Raw genomic sequence first — 18,119 nt, 5'->3', positions numbered from 1 at the left:
CTTTGTCTCCCCGAGTAGTGATGTTTACATACCGCACCAGGTACTAATTTGATGCTGAGTCGACCTAGGGGAGGCCCAGGACCGGTTTAGATATTCAGACACAGACACACGCGCACACCTACCGGATAATCAGACGCACCCCCAATTTTTCTTTCAAACACCGGGGTGTAAAGTGAGTTGTGACATGTAGAATACGGTAAAGTTAAATAAGGAAATAAATAGCGGTTGCAATGGCGAGGAAAAAGCTTCCAATGATTCGTGGAATGAAACAAGATCACAGCACTACTCTACTTTCAAGAAACAAGACAAAGATCCCCCCGTGTAGCCTTGAACAAACTACCGGGGCAAGTGCTGTTAGCGAGTAGCACCGATGAAGGCCGGCAGGGCACACGAAGCGGTGAGTGGCTAACACCACGCATTGCCGCCTTTGTCTTCCCGAGTAGTGATGTTTACACACCGCACCAGGTACTCGTTCAAGGCCGAGTAGACCCAGGGCAGGTCCAGGACTGCCAATGCAAATTATAAGTTTGAAAGGGAAACAAAAAATAAGATCAAAACAAAGATGCAAACCATGTAGGGAATAACAGACAATCATTATTAATCATAATAAAAGTTTTGGGGTTAGAAATGTGTCGTAACCCGCCATGACCCGACACAGCCAGGAAGGTTTATCACGTAAACACAACGCGCCAATTTGTTACTCCTGCAGCCCACCGGTGTGTTGGAGAGTAAATCCACAACGTTTTAAAATGTCAATGTTAACGTTTTGTTTACGTGTTTACCTTACTGGCTGTGTCGGGTGGTGGCAGGTTACGACACATTTATACTTACGTGATCTCACCCAAAAGCCGTTATTATGAATAATATTGGTCTCGAAAGCTGACGTGTTAAATCATTATTAATATCGCTGACTACACAACGACAACGGACGGTACAGTAAACCCTGTGGCCTGTGCTCCTTCAACACAGGAGGAGGCAGAGGAATAGCGACACGACATGGACCATCTGCTGAAGCCCTCAGTCTCTCGCCGTGGCAGCTGCAGCAGCAGCTATCAAACAGGCACGGAGCTCCTGGACCACAGCACTGCCGCTGCTGCCGCTGCTGCCGCTGCTGCCACCATCGCTACCATCGTGCGCAAGGGGAGAACAGCGCTGCGCTTCGCATACGTTTGAACGTGAAAGCCCGGTGCTCAACAGATTATATAAAGTTACGAGACACTCCCGTTTAGAACATCAACAACGCAATGTGCCAATCGCCGGCTTCCAGTTACGATCATTCCCTTTGCCATCTGCAACCTTACCCTGGCAGCAGTGGCTTGCACGCACGCACGCGCATGAATACACATACACACGCGGTACATGCGCGTGCACACACCTAGAGTTTATCTCAGTATCTCTGAGCAAACTAAGATGCCCAGGAAGTGAATGCAACTCCTATTTACATGCCTGTCGCCTCCTGCCATTACACAGGTGGAACGAGTGTGCGTGCGTATACACACCAATGTGTGTTGATGGACGATGTGAATGTGTGTGTACCTGTGCATGTATATGAGTGTGTGTGTTTGTGAGAGATTGGGGAGAGGTCGTGAAGCAGCAAGCTGTCATGGCCAACACCAGTAACAATTATCCGAACCAGTCCTGTGCCTCCCCTAAGTCGACTTGGCCTCAAATGCGTAAATGGTGCAATGTGTATGCCAGAAGAGAGACAAAGGTGGCTGGGCGTGGCGCTGGCCACACCACCACTTTGTGCTCCGTGCCGGCCTTAATAGGCCTCGTAACAACACTTGCCCCAACAGCCTGTTAAAGGCTACACGGGGGATCTTTGCCTTTGTTGTATATGCCAGTGTGAGTGTTTGTCCATACGAATGTATGCGTATGCGTGCGTGTGACAGCATGTCTATCACTGTGCTGCCATGCGTGTTAAGGTAGAACTACGTGTCTACATCTCCTGCGCGAGTGTGCGTGTGAACGTGCGAGCGCCTGCGTGCACACGGGCGCGTTGTACAACGCACCGCGCGTCCTTGCATTAGCACGTGCGGCGTGCGCGTGCACATTTAAAACCCGCCGCTTTGCCAACTGCACTTGCCCGAGCATCCTGCGGCGAAGGCGACACGGCGGTGGTGAGCGGAGACCCCTCGTCGTCCGTGTGAAGGTAGAGGTGCGAGCAGAGACAGAGAGCCCAGAGAGAGAGAGCGAAGAGAGAGAGAGCGCGAGGTCTTTACCGTTGCCGTGCTCCGCCGCCGCCGCGTCTCCACCGTCTGGCCCCACGGCTCCACCACTCGAGCAGCAGCAGCAGCAGCAGCGGCAGCAGCGCCTCCGTCTCCTCCCACTCATCCGCCTCCCTACGGAAACCACACAAAAGGCAAAGATCCCCCATAAAGCCTCGAACACACTGCTGGGGCAAGTGCGGTTGGCAAGCGAGCGCCACGTGCGGGCGGTTGTGGTTAGCGCCACACCCAGCCGCCTTTGTTTGACCGGTGCTGATGATTACACACACAAAGACAAAGATCCCCGTGTAGCTTCTAATAGACTGCTGGGGAAAGTGCTATTAGTGAGCACTTATGAAGGCTGGCACGGCACACGCGATGGTGGGTGACCAACACAACGCACGGCCGCCTTTGTCTCCCCAGCGTTGATATTTAGACACAGCACCAGGTACTCAAATAAAGCTGAGTCGATCTAGGGGAGGCCCAAGACCAGTTCAGATATTTCTCATATTAGTCATGAGCGGGAATCTAAATCGGGCCACCAGGTTTGTATAGAGTGCGCTAACCACTGCACCACTGCTCGCCTGCCGGACGACACTCATCCACACACATTGTATGTATGGTGTATGTTATACGTATGGTGTATGTTGTATGGATGTTATACATTGTATGTATGGTGTATGTATGTTATACGTATCATGTATGTATGTTGTACCTATGGTGTATGTAGCCAATCGTGCTAATCGTACGTGCGGGGGAAGGACAAAACTAGACACAAAAATCAGTCCTAAACAAATTAGTTTGTCAATCCAGATGATGATGATTTCAAAGTGCACAGCTCCAGTAGCTTCCTAATATCGGAAGGAAGAGCATTCCAGACGGCCGTAGAAGCGCATCTGAAAGAGCGCGATGCCGTGACCGTGTTTGTTCGACGGCGAGCCAAAAAGCTGCTGCTGCGAGGGTGACCACCGGAGTTTGCGTGCTGATAGTTTATGCTACTTGACGAGATCAGCGAGGTATCGTGGTTCATTTGTGGCAAGCACTCATCAGGGCCCAGCATCCTTCCCAAGGAGCTGCCCAGGACTCGTTGCTGATGCTCTGGAGAAGAACTTCCCTGTTTGAGCAGAAAGGAATGGACCGGATTATATTTGCTGTGAAGGGAATTGGAGTACTTGCGTAGTGACTAACTCGGAGTCGATAAGAGTTGTAGGCACTTCATTAGTAACGAGCGCCATCAGGGTTCACACTTTACAATTATAGTTATAGTCCGTCATTGTCGGCGACGTTACTCAGCCGGAAGAGTTGGTAGGCCGCCTGACTGTGACGCCCCGAGATTGTGAAGATGGAGACGACGACGAGAAGGACGGTGAAGACGACGACAAGAACGGTGACGAAGACTTCAGCGGCACGACAGGGATCCCACTCCACACAACAGCCCCGAGGTGCCCTGCAGGGCCCCTCTTAAACTCTCACGCCCCCTTTCTAGAACTTACCAGCGGGTTCTCGGTGTGCCCCTTCTGTCACCTTCCCCCCTAGAGTGCCCTCTGGAGTACCACGTGGCCTGCTGACGCCAGGGTTGCCGCAGGCCGCAGATCCCCTTCCCTGCCAGCAGCCGGCGCTATGCCGCTACTCTTCTATGCCACTACACTTGTCATGATGAATGCCATTGCATATACAATGGAAAAGATCCCCCGTGTAGCCTAAATAGGTTGTTGGGGAAATTGCTGTTGGCGAGCACCTAGAAAGGCTGGCACAGCACACGAGAGGGTGGGTGGGTGGCCAACATCAAGCCCGGCCGCTTTTGTCTCCCTAATACTGATGTTTGCACGCTGCACCAGGTACAGCAGTCATATACGACTGAGTCGACCTAAGGGTGGCCCAGGACCGGTTCAGATATTCGCCACTGTTTGTGGTCGTGAGCGGGAATCAAACTCGGTACACTGGGTTAGGAGTACAATGTGAAAACCACTCCACTACCGCTCCCCAGACACACGCACAAACAATGGAAAAGTATAAATGCCACTAACTGGCGGTGACATCACGACGGTACTTGTGCCAGGCTAGGTGCACTTTAAGGCCATGTGGAATGTCTAAAGCATACTGACAGGTCACGTGACAGACCCAGGTATTATGGGTGACCTGCCTGAGATGACTGACAGATGCACACACACACACAGTGGTGAACACGCACACAGTGGTGAACACACACAGTCGTGAACACAAACAGCCATGAACACACACACTGAGGCGCACACACACAGTGGTGAACACGCACAATGGCTCATGCACAAACACTACATACATTAAGGTCAGACCCGCAAAACACGCACGCAACAAATAAGCCAAACACAACACACAAACAGGAAAGCACACACAAAGACAGACAAAGATCCCCCGTGTAGCCTTCACAGACTATTAGGGCAAGTCCTGTGAGCGAGTAGCACCTCTGAAGGCCGGCACGGCACGCGAGAGGGCGGGTAACCACCAGGCCCGGCCGCCTTTTTCCCCTCAGTGGCGATGTTTACACACCGCACCAGGTACTAATTTGAGGCTGAGTCGACCTAGGGAAGGCCCAGGACCGATTCAGACAATCGTCACCGGTGTTGGCCGTTGAGCGGGAATCGAACTCGCGTCGCCGTGTTCGTAGCGCAGCGGCATGAACACAGAATGCGCACAAAGACAACAGGGACATGCACGGATACCGAGGTGGCTATGACGAGACAGTGCTACGGTGGAGAGTACGGTATACACAACGTGTAGTACGGTGAAGGCCTCCCACACACCATCGTCAAAGGATTGACATTGTCGTACATCGTAGTACACCGCACGGTGTACACCGCACGGTGTACAGAGCACGATGTAGAGGGCACGGTGTACAGGGCACGGTGTACAGGGCACGGTGTACATCGGACGGTGTACTCTGGCACAAAGCGCGCCCTCCACAACAGTACCAAGGACGTGCGCTCTCTTCTGGGACGCTCTTTTGGGTCAGGACGCACATTTCCATCTCGCGCATCGATTTAACAAGAATTTTTAATTCGAATTAAATGGAATTTGCTTGGAACGTAAAATAAATATGTGAACTGGAAAGAGAACTCGTGATGGACTTTCAGTCATCAGAGTGCACGATAACAATCCTTCAGACTGACTCAAAAATTCCTTTCTCGGTGGAGTGAAGTGAATTTACAGCCGTTTTTCGGGCCAATCCACTGCTGGATGAAGGCCTCCCACACACCGTCGTTAAAGGATTGAATTGACGACGAAAACCAATGATGACATCATCGTCACCACGCTGCCCAATTACTCCACAAAATGGTTTTGTAGACAGCACCGATGGTAATGGCAAAAAATATACATGTTCATTTAGAGCGTTCATTGCTGATGTCGCGATGTTTCAATAGATATTGTGAGGAATTAAATATTTTTAAGAGATTTTAACAAAAATATGCTTCCCCACATGGGCTGTGGTTGGCATGGTGGGGGGGGGGGGGGGTTGACCATACTTCTCCACGTGGGCTGTGGTTGGCAAGGGGGAGGGTGGGTTGACCATACTTCCCCACGTGGGCTGTGATTGGCAAGGGGGGGGGGGGTTGACCATACTTCCCCATGCTCGTCAGTGCCGCTTTGTGAACCGACTGAGGCGGTGGAGGGAGCCAGGGCCGGCCATCTTTTCGCGAAAGGCGCTGCACAAAAATACTGAGACTGCTCGAAGATGAAATAAACGGAGCACGCGAGATGAGCAGAGCGAGCCAAACAGACGGTGCAAACCGGGCAGACTGAACGAACCAGAGAGACGGTAAGAATACAAACAAACAATTCAGAAAACTCAACACGTTCGTAAATAACGGTGCGCGTGGCCTGAACACAAAACAGGCATAATAGGTGACGTTTCGGGCAACTGCCCTTCTTCATAAACACAAAAAAAGATCATCAAAGCTCGGACACGATCGTGACCCCCCGTATCGCGGCAAATCATCGCTAGATGTGGGCGCCGAATCGCCGCGTGCTGCTGCTGCCGCTGCTGCTGCGGTGGCGGACGGGAGAGCACTGCCGGTGTCTTTGAGCGAGTGCACTCGCGACGCTCCTCTATTGAACGTCACCGCGGCAGGCAGAGCGAGCGTCGCCTCGACCCCCTTCCGCTAAAATAAGACAAAGATCCTCCTGTGTAGCCTTCACAGACTGTTGGGGCAAGTGCTGGTTAGCGAGCAGCGCCTGTTAAGGTCAGCGCGGCGACTTTGGTCTCCCCAGTGGCGATGTTTACTACGCGCCGGGTACCAATTTGAGGCCGAGTCGACCTATGGGAGGCGCAGGACCGGTTCAAATAAGCATCACCGGTGTTGGCCTCGAGTGATAATTGACCTCGGGTTGCCAGGTCCATAGCGCAGCGCACGAACCACTGCTCCACCGCTCCTCCCCGAGGATAAACGCACGCACACACACACGCACACACGCACGCACACACACACACACAACAACAACAACCGCCATTCGCCACTAAGTGGCGGTGATGTCACCACGACGCTTGTGCCAGGCCAAGTGCACCTTGAGGCCACGTGAAGTGTCGAACGCCCGCTGGCAGGAGGTCACGGGGCAGACCCAGGTGCCACGGGTCGACTGACCGAGATGACTAGCATCTTTCACGAGCCTCCTCCACTGAGGCCGATCTTGACACCGCTGGTACCAGTCATCGGCAAGTCCACTCAGCTCCACGTCCTCCTGTACCACATCACTCCATCTCTTCTCTAGCCCGTGCTGCGCCCGTTTAGCCCCCTCGATCCGGCTGAACAAAAGCTGTTAGGCATGCGGTGGCTGGGCATACGGGCTACATGACCCAGCCAACGCAGCCTTGCCTGCCGGAGGAGCTCACCGATGGGACTTTGCCCAGATCTTTCAAGGATTTGTGAGCTCCTCACACAATCCAGCCTGGTTAAACCCAGGATGGATCGTAGGCAGGCCAACCTAAATGTTTCCAACCGGCGAAGATGCTCCATTAGGGGGGTCCACGTTTCGCAAGCGTAGAGAAGGGAGGGAATGACCGTGGCCGAGAAGACCTGAAGCTTCGTGTGGAGCGACAGACCAGGTAGCTTCCACACAGCGTTACGCAACCGATGAAAATATATTGCCGCTCGACTGATTCAGAGTGAGACCTCTGCTGTTAAACTGGACCCGGTCATAAGCACACTGCCCAGGTATGGGAAACTCTCCACTCTCTCCACTACTACCCCATCACCGATTGGGAGTTGTGGGGGTGGAGTGTCCGATGGTACAAAATACCCAGGCAGGTGCTAAGTTTTGGTGGGGCTGATGGTAAGGCCCCACCTCTTAGTGGCACGCTCCAGTCTCAGCAGCAGCGTCTCCAACTCCTCTTCTGAATGAGCAGCTATTACCAAATCATCGGCATACATAACGTGGTTAACCAATCGGGAGCAATCCCTTGAACGCACCCGGGCGTCGATCAGCCTCCCATTATATCTGTACCAGATGGAAATTCCCCCGGTACAGCTATTGAAGGCTTCACGAACTACGTGGTCAAAATAGATGTTAAATAATGTGGGAGCCAGAGGTCATCCCTGTCGCACCCCAAGGTGTACAGGGAAAGGCTCTGACTCCCGGCCACGTAGCTTTACCCGGGCCCGCTCACCATCATGAAGGTCCTTAATGATCATGAGCAGAGGGTCAGGGACTCCGAAAGCACGAAGAACAACCCAGAGCCCAGGCCTACTGATGGTATCATAGGCCTTGACCAGGTTAATAAAGCAGAGATGTAGGTCTTGTTGGAATTCCCTACACCTCTGCTGTAGCAGACGGACAGAAAATATGGCATCTGTGCAGGACCGCCCTTTCCTGAAACTGCATTGGGGCTCCGCAAGCCTCTCTTCAGCATGCCTAGCAAGGCGATGTTGAATAATCCTTGCCAGGACCTTTCCCGGCACACTGAGGAGTGAGATGCCCCTGTAGTTGTTACAGTCTGTGCGGTCCCCCTTCTTAAAGAGGGGGACCACCAGGGCATCCTTCCAATCCTGCAGAACCCGTCCAGTGGTCCAGACTGTTGTTATGATGTCATATAGGGCAGTCTGTGCACAAACGCCACCCTCCCTGAGCATTTCGCTTGAGAGATCATCTCTGCCCGGTGCCTTTCCTAGTCTCAGACTCTGGATCGCCTTCAGTACTTCCTCAACAGATGGCACCTCAGCCAGCCACTCACAGGGGGTGACCTCTTCCAATATTTGAGGCACTGCAGCCTCAGCAGGGTTATCCCCACTTTGTGCCATGATGTTTTCCTGGCTGAGGGATTTCCCCTCCCCCAGGACCTCACAGAAATGCTCAGCAAATCTGCAAACCTGTTCCTGGGGGTCAGAGATTGGATCACCGTTTTTTCCCCTAATGATGGTAATAGGTGTGGCGCTGCAGGTTACTTTTTTGATGGAATTAAATAGTGATTTGTGATCGCGGGCCACTGAGGCAGACTCAATCTCCTCAGCAACCCGCGACCACCACACACACGTACACACGCACACACACACACACACGCGCACACACACACGCGCACACACGCACGCGCATATACGCACGCGCACACACGCACGCGCACCTACGCACATACACATACGCACACACGCACACACACACGCGCACACACGCACACGCGCACACACACACGCACACGCGCACACACACACACGCGCGCACACACACACGCGCGCACACACACACACGCGCACACGCGCACGCGGCCCGTAATTGTATTGATTTAGCTCTGCTCGCTGCTAAAATATTCATGAGAGGGCAAGACGTCCAAATGTTCTTCATATTTCGGAAGGGTCTCCGAAAAACAGAGAAGGGGATTTCTCGCCACCCCTCAGTGGATGACCAAGCCACCGCCGCTTCACAAAGTCATCACGCGTCACTCCGGTTCCTCCGGGGGAACAAACAAAACAAGCAACTCTCGTTAGCCTGCGTGACACCGCCACGCTGCGCTGCGGCTCACCTAGTCGAGGTTTGTAGATGCGCACGTTTATCATTTCCATTGGCTGGGTGGGCAGCAGTGGCGGGGATTTGAACGTGCCCACCGTTCCGAGCGTCGGCGTTCGTTCGGTGAGCCCGACTCCGCTGACGAGGCCCATGAAGTTGAAACCGGTCCAGAGTTCTCGCGCTCAAACAAATGCTTGCAATGGACTGCCAAGTGCTTGCAGTGGGGGCAGTACAGCAGCTAGGTTGTTGTTGGCTTCTCTGTGCAGAGTGTCTGAACACGTGATAAGGTCCCACTCATTAGACACAAAGTACTCGCCACACATCTCACTCATCCCGTCGTGGAGCATAAACCATCATCACGCAAACTCCGGTCATCCTCGCAGAGGATTTTGGTGAGAAATCGAATAAAAACGGTCACCGCATCACGTGGCGCTTTCAGATCCACTTCTGTGGCCACCTGGACTGCTCTTCATTCCGATATTAGGAAGCCACTTGAGCTATAAATTATAAAATCATCATCATCGACATTGACGAACCAATTCCTTCAGAACTGCTTCATGCGTTTGGTTTGTTGAGCTTCCCCCCACACATCCGATTTAGCACGGTTGGCTACGTACGGTACAAAAGAAGTTCAATGTACATAAATATACGTGTGTAATATCCTCCCCCCCCCACAACACAACCTCTCCGTGTGTGGGATTTCTCCGGAGACTGCAGTTTCCTGTATCGTAAAAACAGACGCACACACACAATATTAAAATAACAATTATGATAATCATCCCTGACTATGGGCCACTTTCTCCAATTCCGCACCCCCTCTGTCCACCCAGCAAGAGAAACATGCATTTAGAGTGTCCAAAGTGGTGTAAATTCCACATTCACAGTAGCGACCAGTCAGGAGACTGGGCGAGCACTGCTTTTGAAGAGTCGTGGGCGCTGACCTGCCGATTGACTCACTGAAATGTTCCCAATTCATGCTTTATACTAAACTATGTTTTTTATTTTACCAGGCAAAGCCCACCGAGCTACGTAGCTCTTCAAGAAGCGACCTGGCATTCACAAATATAATAGCTCAACGAAGTGGCTTATCGTGTGCAAATTTATAGCGGCCAAATACTCTAAATGCATGATTCTAAATGTGGAGGCAAAAACCGGGGGAGCGGAGAAAAATTCACGCGACCACGGGGAGAACTTGTAAACTTCAATTATACAGCAGGCGTCAGGGTCGGGATCGATACCACGACCTCCTGTATACCAGGCGAGGTAGTTAACATCTCCTAGCCACCGCGGAAACCACGGGCCGCTGTTCACCAAAAAAACGTTAACGGGCCTCATTGTTAACGGACTACGGTCCTGGCTGCCCCCACTCCCTGTCCCATGAAGGTGGGAAACCCCCGACGTGGCACGCCCCCCAGCACCACGCGGCTCATCATTATGCGGAGGATGTTGCCAAGCCTTGCCTGCCACCTCCCCATCCATCCAGCAAGAGGCAGATCAAGAAACTTTCCAATCGATCACCGCCCCCGCTCCGCACCTTCAATCTGTCACCGCGCCCAAGCAGCGCGCGTGGGGACAGAGGCGAGAGCCGGTAATCAGCGCTCATTAACCCTTCCCCGTTCAGAGATACTGCACGTCCCAGGGTGTGGGGTGTCCTCCATTCACAGCTGTATCCCGGAAGGCGCAAACGGCTAAGTGTTCATTTTACTTATAGAGGCGTCGTAGCAGCGCCGCTGTTTTTAAAGACGTTGTTACTCATCGCAGAGAAGCGCGGCGACACGACCGCCGCACTCTCCGATAGATGGTGCCAAACTGTGCCGCACACCCTCCAGCCGTGGCGTTGTGGGAGCCTCGGTGCCAATTAAGTTATTCTATTTTAGTTTGCGTACCTATTCCGGGAAAGGGTTTAAACAAAACCACAACATCTGTGATCCTGCGTCAGCAGCGGTGCAGGAGCACAATCTACACAAACAAAAACCCTCGCCACACGCTCGCCAATAACAACGATGCCCTGCAGAGGGGAGACGTCGCATACAAGGCGACGTTTCGGGCGACGGCCTGAAAGCGCAGCAGCGATCGATAACGTGCTGAATCAGAGTCCGACTGGCAACGTAGGAAGGATCGAGAAACATTTACCCCCATAACAGAGGGGAGGGACCTCGTGTCACCGCGACCGCCGTGAGTCAGGCATACACAGGATTCCTGATGACGATGACGACGATGACACTAATGCAGTCAAAGCTAATGCAGTTATAAAACAGACCGCGACAGTTTTAACATCGGTGCTCGCGCCTGGTTAAAGGAGGGGCATTGATTCGCTGAAAGTGTTGCCCGCCGTGCACACTTGCCTGGTGTGCCTTGCCGCGAACAGCGCCGAGTCAGCGAGTCTTAGCCGACCCGTCTCTTCGAGACGAATGGGCAATTCTTCCCGACGGGATATTCCCCAGCAAACAAAATACTGGGGCGAGCTTCCTGCTGGAGAACCATTGACAAGACAACAATCATTGACAGGACAACATTATTTTTTATGTTGTACTGTCAATGCTATCGGAGTCATGGAATTGTAAATGGTGTAGTGGGTTTAGTCTCCACCACGCCAATGAGTTCAACTCGTAACTAATTGGCGCATGTCAAGTTTAATGACACATCGATGTTTACAAGATCTAACCCCCCCCCCCCCCAAAAAAAACTATTATGGACGCATTCAGGTATCCAACATTTTTTATGTGCAATAATATTGAGGGACGACTATAGTGTGTTGTTTCACTGTAGTCTTGGTGTAGCCTCAGGCTGTTGTCTTGGTGTAGTCTCAGGCTGTTGTCTTGGTGTAGTCTCAGGCTGTAGTCTTGGTGTAGTCTCAGGCTGTAGTCTTGGTGTAGCCTCAGGCTGTAGTCTTGGTGTAGCCTCAGACTGTAGTGCTGTCTTGGTGTAGTCTCAGGCTGTTGTCTTGGTGTAGTCTCAGGCTGTAGTCTTGGTGTAGGCTCAGGCTGTTGTCTTGGTGTAGTCTCAGGCTGTAGTCTTGGTGTAGCCTCAGGCTGTTGTCTTGGTGTAGTCTCAGGCTGTAGTCTTGGTGTAGCCTCAGGCTGTAGTCTTGGTGTAGGCTCAGGCTGTTGTCTTGGTGTAGTCTCAGGCTGTTGTCTTGGTGTAGTCTCAGGCTGTAGTCTTGGTGTAGCCTCAGACTGTAGTGCTGTCTTGGTGTAGTCTCAGGCTGTTGTCTTGGTGTAGTCTCAGGCTGTAGTCTTGGTGTAGCCTCAGGCTGTAGTGCTGTCTTGGTGTAGTCTCAGGCTGTAGTCTTGGTGTAGTCTCAGGCTGTTGTCTTGGTGTAGTCTCAGGCTGTAGTCTTGGTGTAGTCTCAGGCTGTAGTCTTGGTGTAGCCTCAGACTGTAGTGCTGTCTTGGTGTAGTCTGGGACTGGCTGCACCATGTCGCCCGCATGCCCAGCCACCACATGCCTAAACAACTTTTGTTCAGCCAGACTGAGGGGATTAAACGGGCTCGGCACGGGCTAGAGAAGAGATGGAGTGACGTGGTACAGGAGGACGTGGAGCTGAGTGGACTTGCCGATGACTGCTACCAGCGGTGTCAAGATCGGCCTCTGTGGAGGAGGCTCGTGAAGGACGCTGCTACTGGGCAGTTGGAGGCAGTCGCCCTCCAACAACAACGAAGGGCAGAGGAGCGACGCTCACAACAACGCGTAAAGCGCCGGGTGGCCAAAACATAGCAAGTTGGCACAATAGGGGTCACACTTGGAGCATCGGCCAGTCATCTCAGTCAACCCATGGCACTTTGGTCTGTCCCGTGACCTCCTGCCAGCGGGCGTTCGACATTTCACCTGACCTGAACGTGCACATAGCCTGGCGCAAGCGCCGTGGTGACGTCACTGCCACTGAGTGTTTGTTGGGGCTGTAGTGTGTGGTCTTAATGTGGTCTGGGACTGTTTTTGCCGTTATTTTTCTGCCTTGCCCAAGCTTTGAAATTAGTAGTGTACTCATACAATTTGAACTTATATTCTTTATCTATTTATTCATAGCGGTTTGCTAAACTTTCCTATACTTTGCATTTCAATTGATTATTGTATCGTTTGTTGCTGTAACTTTATGACCCCGTGCCCCGACTGGACATCTGTGAAAGAGCTTCAGAGCTCATCGGATTGCTCCAGGATGAATCAAGCTTCTGATTCTGCATCGGATCCGTCGCAGAGCAGTGCGATCCCCTTCGAGTTACAGCACGGCCCACGGAGGTGGATATCACGGAGCCACCGTCGAGATTCTTTCAAGTGACCTCTTATCCGCAGTCGGGCAGGACTTTCCCACACACTCTGCACAAGAGCAATGCCCGTCACGTGACAGCCAACTCGATATTTTAACTCCCAAAGCTGGAATTCAGCCACATTGCATGCTGAGTCAAACGTAATGCGGACGTTTGTTTTCGTGTGCAGTCGTGTGTGAGCAGGCACTTCAGCATCGAGTTTGATCACAACTCAGTCTCTGGGTCTCTACGTAAGTCACTGGTGACCAGGCTGAGGCCATCGGCTCACGACACCTGAGAACCCGGTTCACTCACTGGCAGCTGACAGCTCAAGCGCTCTGACCTCTGAGCTTATCCAACCACCTAAATGTAATTTTCCTGAACTATATTCCAATTTTGCTCTATTGAAAATGTGTATGCCGTATCACAATTAATAACCCACGTTAATTTTAAGGACCGACTTAAACCGTGTGACCGATTCTGCTAAAATAGAGACGCAAGCCTATGACCAAATCACCTGGGATGCACCTGATCTCAACAGATCTCAGAAGCTAAGTGCTCAAATGGGTGACCACTGTGCATTCATAATCTGTCGTAGGTGGTTTGTGGGTCTATGCGGTGGGCAGCATTGGGGTTAGGCGGTAAAATCCATTGTTGTATCCGACCACGCCACCTTCACAGCCCTGCTGCGCTGACCAGCGCGACGGAAGTCAAATAGTCCCCATGACCTGGAACGCGCAGGCAAGGCCCTCTCATCCAGCAGTGGACCGACCTAGAGGACGCGGCGAGTGGCATGCCGCCCGCCGACTGCCGGTGTTGTTGGCGGCGCAGTGGTTAGCCGCACTCCACTACGCACCCAGCGACCCGAGATTGAATCCCGCTCGTGACCAACAGTGGTAATGCTTATCTGAACCGGCCTTGAGCATCCCCTAGGTTGACTCAGTCTTAAATGAGTAGCTGGTGCTGCGGTGTGTAGTAAACATCGGCATCAGCACCGGGGGAGACAAAAGCGGCCGGGCATGGTGTTGGCCACCCGATCCCTCTCGTGTGCTGTGCCAGCCTACAGAGGTGGTCGCTAAAGGCACTTGCCCCAACAGCCTGCTAAAGGCTAAACGAGGGATCTTTGTCCTTGACTCACTGTTGAGATTATAATTGCACAACTTACTAAGTTTGCCTTCCAGAATGAAAGTTTTTGAATTTGTCGTTTTGTTTTTGTTCTGCGATAATCACAATGTGGTATTATATCAACAAGAGCAGCTGTACTTGTACACACGTGTGTACACGCGTGTGCATACACACACGTGTGCAGCAGCAGCAGAAGCAACAACAACTGACGGAGGGCGGCAAGTGAACGAGGTTTTCAGCATTGTCACCTGAGAGGCGTGACAACACGTGTGTCAACACGCGTGTTCACATTAAACATTCACCGCCGGTTTCCCCATCTCACATTTCAATTCCAGTGCCCGCAAGCGCACACGGGAGAGTGAGCGCTGACTATCGTAGGAGCACACACACACACACACGGGAGAGTGAGCGCTGACTCTCGTAGGAGCACACACACACACACACGGGAGAGTGAGCGCTGACTATCGTAGGAGCACACACACACACACACGGGAGAGTGAGCGCACACACAGAGTGGTACACACACACACGAGAGTGAGCGCACACATACGAGAGTGAGCGCACACACACACAGTGGTACACACACATGAGAGTGAGCGCCCACACACGAGAGAGTGAGCGCACATACACAGTGGTACACACACACACGAGAGAGTGAGCGCACACACACACGAGAGAGTGAGCGCACACACACACGAGAGGGAGACAAAGGCTACCTACCGGGCATGGCGCTGGCCACCCCGCCCCCCCCCGTGTGCTGTGCCGTTCTTAAGTGCTGCTCGCTAACAGATTGCCCCAACAGTCTGTTAAGGCTACACGGGGATCTTTGTTTTGGTTTCCTCATTCCTTTGTTCTTTATCGCCCCCGCCCCGTCGATGTATGTTGTCGCCCACGCTGTCAAACACCCACAGCAATGAAGCAATCACTCACAGCTCTTAATTGCTCCCCTTCTGGAGGAACAGCAAGTTGGTGTTCAGCAGTTTTCTGACCACATCTTCGGCCACGCCGGTCTGTGCCGATTGGTGAATGTCCCCGGACCAGCTCTGACATTGGTCGCCACCGATGTTAGCCACGAGCAGGTAATCGAACTCAGACTGCCGGATGATGAGAGCGGTGCGCCCCCTTTAGCACTGACGACGGCAACAAGAACAGAATGGCAGTGCCACGAAACGCGTTCGTCGATAACACCGTAATCCGAACAAGAAACTAATCATATCAGATGGGAATGTTTTGGGTAACGGCCCTTCTCCACGGGGCACAGGAAGATGGGTGAGGTGCAGCGCATCACTCTCCCCTTCTCCACGGGGCACAGGGAGATGGGCGAGGTGCAGCGCTTCACTCTGCCCTTCCCCACGGGGCACAGGGAGATGGGTGAGGTGCGACCCTTCACTCTCCCCTTCTCCACGGGGCACAGGGAGATGGGCGAGGTGCAGCGCTTCACTCTCCCCTTCTCCACGGGGCACAGGGAGATGGGCGAGGTGCAGCCATTCACTCTGCCCTTCCCCACGGGGCACAGGGAGATGGGTGAGGTGCAGCGCTTCACTCTCCCCTTCTCCACGGGGCACAGGGAGATGGGTGAGGTGCAGCCATTCACTCTGCCCTTCCCCACGGGGCACAGGGAGATGGGTGAGGTGCAGCCCTTCACTCTCTCCGAGGTGGGAGGGCCTCACAGAGGTCTCCACGCCACGGCAGGGCCCCACTGGAGGGGGTGGGGAGCAGTGTGGGGCAAGCGGAGAACTCCCATGCCTGCCGAGGGGGTAGCACGCAAACCTCTTACACAGCCCGGCAGGAGCCCACTTGCTGTACTGCCTTTTACAGACACCACGCTGCCTCTCTTTTAACGCGCTTCACTCAACAGTGGATAGATCACGGCTACTGCTGCTGCTGGTGATATTGGTAATGTTGATGCTGTGATGATGTTGATTATAATGCTGGCAATGATGATGTTGATTATGATGATGATGATCAAGATGTTGATTATGATGATGATCAAGATGTTGATGATGATGTTAATGATGCTGATGCTAGCGATGATAATGATGATGATGTTGATGCTGGTGATGATGATGATGTTGGTGATAGTGATGTTGTGCTCCCGGCACTGTGCCAAGGGACGGGGAACTCTTGCCGAGCAGCGCGACATTACCCGCCGTGTCAGGAACCGGCCTGCAGAAGGACATCTCTCGGAGCTCACGTTGGACCAAAATTTATTTGAAAGCGGCCTTTTGAATCTGCACACAAGGGGGCAAGCACAACGCTACCAATAATTCGTTTGGCAATAAGATTAGTTTTTTCTCACAGCTAGAATTTAGCCAAGCGACGTTGATTCGGATGAACGAGGTCCATTTCGCCTAGATAGCCACATCAGTTGCTTTCAAGGCGATGTGAAAAAACTCAACGGGCGGAGCCTCCGCCAGAACACATTCCCGGTCTCCCACCCAACATCAACCGCATCAGAACAACATCACCAGGCTCGTGGGCGCACCTCCTTCACGAATGGAAGGTTAATGGACACAAGATAGGGCAGAGCGACTGTTGGCCATGCAACCCAAACCGTGGACCACCCAGTAAACCACAGTCAGTCGGCACTCCTTCAACAGAGGAACAGCAAAACTACGCAATCTCTCTCTCTCTCCTGAAGCCCTTCTGTCGTGGCGAGCAGACTTCGGCACTGACATTTAAACTATAAACAAATCTATTTTTATTTTACCAGGTAAGACATTTAGCCCCGAGACACACTTGCTGTCACGCGCAATAGAATAGCAAAAGATGATGTGAAGACAAAAATAAGAATTCTTACAGTGAAAAGAGTGTGGGAACAGGAAAGCTGAGAGAGGGAGATACCTGCAGTGGCACGGCGGTCCTGTGCTCTGTCCGATTTAAAAACTACGACCGGCTCCGGAGGCTTTAGCGCGCACCCGCTCGCACTCGCTCATGCCGCAGACAACCAAGAGAGGGAGTGCGGAGAGAGGGAGTACGGAGAAAGGGAGTGTGGGGAGACGGACGGGTGGCGGAGGCAGCATGGGCGGGCAATCGGCACCCGCCTCCAAGAGCCTCCTCCCGCCGCATGCATTTCCGGAAATTTGTCCGAACGTAGGGAATAGAGGAGACTCCCCGTGGACGGTGGCATCGATGGAGAAATGACCCCAACTCAACAGGAGGGGGGCACTTCTTGGTTGTGCAGGCATTGGTGACCCAGCTGAGACTCTAAACTCGTGACACTTGAATTCCCGGGTTCAACCACAGGCGGCTAAAACCTGGATTCAAACCCAGGTTATTCAGCCGTGCCGGCGCCGTGCTCTGACCTCTGGTTCACTGAGGCCACCTTTTCTAACCACCAGCTCAAACTACAGGTGGCCACGTGACTCACCGAAGGCCATGACACGCCACGATATCCACAAGAACAATCGCCCGTTCACATGGATTCTCTAACAAATGTTCAGTGTGCGGAAGTAATCAGGGACAATAAGGATTCCTTCCGAGATGACGCCATGCCGTCACGCAGCACTCGACATGCGACGTCGCTCGATGTTGTCACGTCGTTGGGACAAGAGGCGCACACACGGCGTGG

The 18,119-nt window shown here is 52.8% G+C and overlaps 1 protein-coding gene across 1 annotated transcript in view; it reads right to left on the bottom strand.

The window, feature by feature from the left end:
- Nucleotides 1-17,479, bottom strand: part of LOC133357648 (phospholipid-transporting ATPase IA-like) — a gene marked incomplete at its 3' end in the record, with an annotated part of 80,486 nt that extends 63,007 nt beyond the window's left edge. The window contains 2 exon segments of the mRNA XM_061575719.1: nt 2,223-2,342; nt 17,393-17,479. Of these exon segments, the coding sequence (XP_061431703.1) occupies nt 2,223-2,334 (112 nt within the window).
- Nucleotides 17,480-18,119: the final 640 nt, after the last annotated feature.

Source organism: Lethenteron reissneri, chromosome 59, assembly GCF_015708825.2.
Source record: "Lethenteron reissneri isolate LAM-NWPU_2019-01 chromosome 59, ASM1570882v1, whole genome shotgun sequence".
In the NCBI taxonomy this organism is placed as follows: domain Eukaryota; kingdom Metazoa; phylum Chordata; class Hyperoartia; order Petromyzontiformes; family Petromyzontidae; genus Lethenteron; species Lethenteron reissneri.
This window is presented reverse-complemented; position numbering and strand designations above follow the sequence as displayed.